The 5,642-nt window shown below is 43.2% G+C and overlaps 1 protein-coding gene across 1 annotated transcript; it reads right to left on the reverse strand.

Moving 5' to 3' along the window:
* Window positions 1-1,786: 1,786 nt before the first annotated feature.
* On the reverse strand, window positions 1,787-4,463 carry LOC136482270 (uncharacterized). Its single transcript, XM_066479493.1, has 6 exons — window positions 4,285-4,463; window positions 4,094-4,213; window positions 3,320-3,407; window positions 3,157-3,224; window positions 2,505-2,931; window positions 1,787-2,103 (listed from the first exon to the last, which is right to left on the reverse strand). Exons 2-5 carry the CDS (start codon window positions 4,209-4,211, stop codon window positions 2,855-2,857), a joined length of 351 nt encoding a protein of 116 aa, XP_066335590.1. The 5' UTR covers window positions 4,212-4,213; window positions 4,285-4,463; the 3' UTR covers window positions 1,787-2,103; window positions 2,505-2,854.
* Between the last annotated feature and the right edge of the window lie 1,179 nt (window positions 4,464-5,642).

Consider the following 5,642-nt stretch of genomic DNA (forward strand, 5'->3'; position numbering starts at 1 on the left):
GGTTTCATCAGGCCTGAATCGGCCTTTGCCGATTCAAATCGGCACGGCAGTGCCCGACCACGTCAGGCCACGCGCGCCGCGTGGCGGCTGTACGCCGGCGCCGGCCCGCGCTGTTGAGCCGAAAGGAGGGGAACGTGGGCGCCCACTCACTCCTGCGCTCACTCTCGCTCTCCCTCCCTCTCTCGCTCCCACGCTCATTGAAGCGGAGAAAGGCGACGCCGTGCCGTCGTCGCGCCTTCACCGGCTGCGCTAGCTACCCACGCTAAACCACCACTCGATTCATCTCGCCCACAGCTCCACCGTGTCGTCCTCTATCGCATCGACCCACTAGCAATGCCATTCGAGCACAGGTACAGCCCCTAGGGCGATCGCCGCAGTGCGCCACCGAGCTTGAGCTTGCCGTGGCCAGTCCACCTCGCGCCTGCACTACTCCTCTCTCTTATGTTCCATAGTCGCTAAGTCTAGTGGATGCTATAGCCGTTGGCCTTTGGCCAATGCCGGCCTTGCTGGAGACTGGACGTGCACTACACTGCCGTGAATCGGCCGTGCCGCCGCCATGCACGCCACCGTGGCAACGCTCGCCTAGTCTTCTTCCTTTCTCGCTTTTAGGCGTTAGAGCTTAGCCATAGGATTAAGTAAACTATTACAAGCTTTCACTACTACTTTTTATTTGATTAATATATCTATAAAGATGGTGGAAGTATACATTTCTAGACCTATTTTTTAAGACAAATCCATGTGTACTATTTCTAAATGCCCAAAAGTATTCAATCATACCGTCAAGAAACCCCTTTTCCGTTGGGGTAATGCCGTCAAAACAAATGAAAATTTCCTGTCGACTACTTTCCCGTCTTGTTTTCTCTGACACGAAAATTTATCCCATCACAGTATTGCTTTATATATAACTCACATGAAATTTTCTACTGGGTAGTCAATTAAACTTTGCTAGCTGACTTCAATCAGGTCATAACATGTGAGTAATCTGTGTCACACTACTGCAAATCAAACTTTACATATGTGCTAGCTATTTATTAACAGTAGCACAAGAATTCACAAGGAAATTATGTTTAATCAATCGGTTTACTGGGCAATGCTAAGGTACCACTACTGAATTCAGGCATTCGGCAAAGGCCAAATTGCACTCGGCAAAGAACACATAGCAAAAAATTGATCGGCAAAGCCCTCTTTGCTGAGTGTTTTTTATCGAGCACTCGGCAAAGGCTTTGCTGAGAGCCCCGGGGGCACTCGGCAAAGAAAAGCGACCGTCACGGCGCCGGCCCCGTTGACGGTCGCTTTGCCGAGTGCCAACCCTGCAGGCACTCGGCAAAGATTTTTTATTTTTTAAAAAAAAAATTCTTTGCCGAGTGTCCTCTATCCGGCCCTTGGCAAAGATGTTTTATTTTTTTTTTCTAAAAATTCTTTGTCGAGTGCCCCCTGGCCGGCGCTCGACAAAGTTTGAATTTTTTTTCTAAAAATTCTTTGTCGAGTGCCCTCTGGCCGGCACTCGGCAAAGTTTGAATTTTTTTTTAAAAAAAATTCTTTGCCAAGTACCATGGTCATGGCACTCGGCAAAGCTGAAAAAATAGTTTTCCGAGCGCCCATTTTTCCAGCTTTGCCGAGTGCCGTGACCATGGCACTTGGCAAAGTGACTGAAAACAGCCTTTTTTATTTATTTTTTACATTCCATCCAAACAAACACAAGATATATATAACAAACATCACAAATTGGTGTCACATTATCGTTGCATTAACATGTAGTACAACTAATAATACACCGTACCAATCATAGAAACATACATTGAGTTTCATTTATTAGCGAGTCCACTGTTGTCACATAGTTTGAGGACAATCAATTCACGATCAAGCTAACTAGTATGTATCAATTCACACTCAAGCTAACAAGTATTTTGTCCTATATATCTTTTCTAAGGCAAATGGGTAGCACTTCCCCTATCTCGGCATCAACATCTCTTGTCTTTGGTCAGAATCTCTTCTAGAGAGATGATCTGCAAAAATGGTGAAACACGCTTGCAGATAACCGCTGGGCCTCTGCCTCCACGCACTGCACTACTGCCTCCTCAGGCCTTCTATAGCCAGATTGTTCTACAAAATAAGACCACAAATCAGTAAGCATTTCAGTTAAATCAACCATAAGTTCATTCATAGTAAAGTGGAACCAAAGACAGATGCTGATTGTAAGACATCACCAAAACAACTTAATTATAGTTCATCATAATAGGCATGTACACTTTTCATAAGTCAAATGGGCAAATGACAAGCATATTGAGAGCTCATGCCTTTTTCATAAACTACAGTCCAATATCATGCATTAAAGATATTTTCTAGCATTATACTTTACACATGAATTTAAATCTATCATACACCAGTAAGTTGAAAGCAGCAGCAGGTATCATCAGACAATGTTATAAAAGATGTACATCTACGAACTAATGCAATTTAGATGAAGAAATGCTGAAGACAGTTTCTAAAACTACTATACTCACATTTGCTGAAGCATGAGGATCGTTCGATGCCGTCGATTGATTCTGCACACTATTATTAGTTAGTAGTTACTAATAGCTCGTCCAGTTAAGACGAGAACTACGCACTGATTAAATGTAACTTTGAAAGTAGTTAAGACTAGCATGTCCGCTTTCTACCTAAAATGAAAATCAAATAATTTTCTATAATTCTTTGTAAATATGATAGGAACTAATATCTCAAGGTTTTTACTGGAACATACAAAGTACAGTGACATTGGCTACAAGTACCACACATAGTTTCTGGAGTCAAGTTCCCCTCTCCTTGCAATTTGCAAAGCAATCAGTTCGAGCGGCCATCTCCTTGAGATGAATTACCAAGCGACCAGTGAACACAAGCCGGTATCCCAGTCCTTCCTTTGCGGCCTGCCTGCGTTGCTGGTCCGTCCACCTGCAGGGAAGAGATTTCCAAACGATTTGCTGACTGTTCTATGTTTAGTAGCTAATACAAAGCACAGTGTCATACATTAACTTGCTAACTGCTGTTTCAGTTTTCACAACATGTGTAGCGCATTTTGGTCAAGAACATGTGTAACGCGGTTTCAGTTATCAGAACAGCTTGCGTGCATTTTGGTCAAAGCACAACAGCTGACACAGCTCAGGTCATGGAACTTACCCAAAGAATTCAGAAACCCCACCACTAGCGGCAAGCTTGAAAGGCTGGGAACCTTCCCTCTCAAAATCCTGAAAGAAAAGGAATACGGATTCAGTATATTCTAAAAAATAACCGAGAAACAAATCAAGGGATCAATAGGTGATTTCTTTTTGCGAGGTACGACCTCCTCTTCGGCAGCTTCGAGGCCTCCTTGTACCCAGAACAAATTTTCAAAACCAGCATTGTACAGCTGTTCACAGGCCGCAAGTGATCTGCCCACGTTTTGGAGGAAAATGGAAAAAATGAAAACAACCATTAAAAAAACAATGCACATAAGCTCTCGTTTATTCTGCAATATTTCTTAGATTGTACACCTTCAGGCTAGATGATAGAATATACGAAGTACCAATAGGACAGATAACATGAAATCTTCCCAGCAAGAGTGATAGGATGAACTTGTCAACACAAATAGAAAACTGCCAGCATAAACAGTTCAAGTTGAAGATGTACAAATATATGAACTTATGTAAAAGGAAAACAATAGATGACTTTCCACATTGATCCAGAAACACTGAAACACCTAGACAGTACTCCCAAAAAGGCCCATTACTGAATGTGCTATCCAAATGAAAGCCTTGTCCGTCAGTTTGAGCCTTGTCCGTCAGTTTGGACGTATAACCAGCTTCCCTCGGTGTAAGGGTTTTAATTTTCAGCTCCCTAATCTTCAGGCAGAGCATTCCAGAGCAATTGGCAAAGGACCAAAGAATCAGATACCATATAATGTGATGGTGCTAATTCAAGCGCACATTGCATTTACACTTAAAATAAACAAAACAAAACAAAAACAATCCTGCAGCCCTGCAGTTTCGAGCTGAGAGTAACTTCAGGAGAAATTTGCACCCCAAACAAAGTGAGCAGGGTACGGTAGATATCCACAAACGAGGTGAAGGAACCACACCAGAGTCTCCCACCGCCTCCTGGCGGCAGCCTGCTCCTTTGTCTGCCTCAGCTCCTCGTCCTCCTCTCCCTCCTGCCCTCCTCCGACCACCGCTCCCATCCTCACCACCCCGCTCCATCTCTGCACACACAGAGCCATGATTGAACAGAGCACAGCAAACGAGGGGGAGATGCTCAAGTAAAAGCCCGAACCTATGAAGGGAGGAGACCAGGGTCGAGATGTCGGGGGCGGAAGCCGGAATGCGCCACGGCCGGGGTGGTGAAGGCCCCGGCGACCCTGCAGGTGAGGCCGAGAGGTGGCGCTGCCATTTTTCCTGATGCGCTCGCTTCCAGTTTCAGCGGCCAGAGCGGCGGCGGCTGGGGTGAGACCGTGAAAAAGTGAATGGGTTAGGGTTACCGTGCGCTGAGCCTGCGGGGTTAAATCCCCTTTGCAGAGAGCCCCATCTGACACTCGACAAGGTATTTTTTTAATTTTTTCTAAATTCTATGCCGAGTGCCACCTAGCCTGGCACTCGGCAAAGAGGGGTTTTTTTACAAAAAATCTTTGCCGAGTGCCCCCAATCTGACACTCGGCAAAGTATTTTTTTAATTTTTTTAGATTCTTTGTCGAGTGCCACCCGGCCTGGCACTCGGCAAAGAGAGGTTTTTCTAAAAAAAAATTAAAATTCTTTGCCGAGTGCCAGCCGTCCTGGCACTCGGCAAAGAGGCTCCTTTGCCGAGTGCCAAACGCAGACACTCGGCAAACCGTTTTTATTTTTTTTTTCTTCCAGCTCCCAAACTTTTTCTGTAGTCCTTGTACAATACCTGGTACTCCATGTTCCAATGTGGCACATTTTTCAGACTTTTTCTATATTTCTTTAATTTATTTCATTTAATTGATTTTTTTTGATAATTCAAATTATAACTGCTAGTCATTCGAATAATGAAAAAATAAATGAAAAAATGATATTCATGTTATTTAGTGTAATGTGAGACCGTATCCAGTAACAGACCATTAATTTCGAACATCTTGTTCACGAAACATGACCATGAACTTGCGATCAAGTTGTTTTTAAATTCTATAAAAAACAAACGAAGTCCGAAAATCATTAAACTTGTTAAGATGTCATGATATCATATGTGGAGACTGTGATAAAAAATTGAGAATGTTTCGCGCAAGTTGTCACGTACGATGCTTACCACCTCGTCGGTCTCTTCACGAAATCATGAAACTTCTTCGAAGATTCTTCGGTTTATAAGCATCGTAAGTGACAACTTGCGCGAAATCTTCTCAAATTTTTTATCATAGCCTCCACATACAATATCACGACATCTCAACAAGTTTCATGATTTTCGGACTTCGTTTGCATTTTATAGAATTTAAAAACACTTCGCACGTAAGTTCACGGTCATGTTTCGTGAATAAGATGTCCGAAATTTCGGGTCTGTTCCTGGATACGGCCTCACACTACACTCAGTAACATGACTATCATTTTTTGAGTCATTAAATTCCATTATTCGTATCACGTGCAGTTCAAATTTATATTTTTTGAAAAAATTCAAGTAAACGA

The sequence above is a fragment of the Miscanthus floridulus genome, chromosome 9, assembly GCF_019320115.1.
Source record: "Miscanthus floridulus cultivar M001 chromosome 9, ASM1932011v1, whole genome shotgun sequence".
Classification (NCBI taxonomy): Eukaryota; Viridiplantae; Streptophyta; class Magnoliopsida; order Poales; family Poaceae; genus Miscanthus; species Miscanthus floridulus.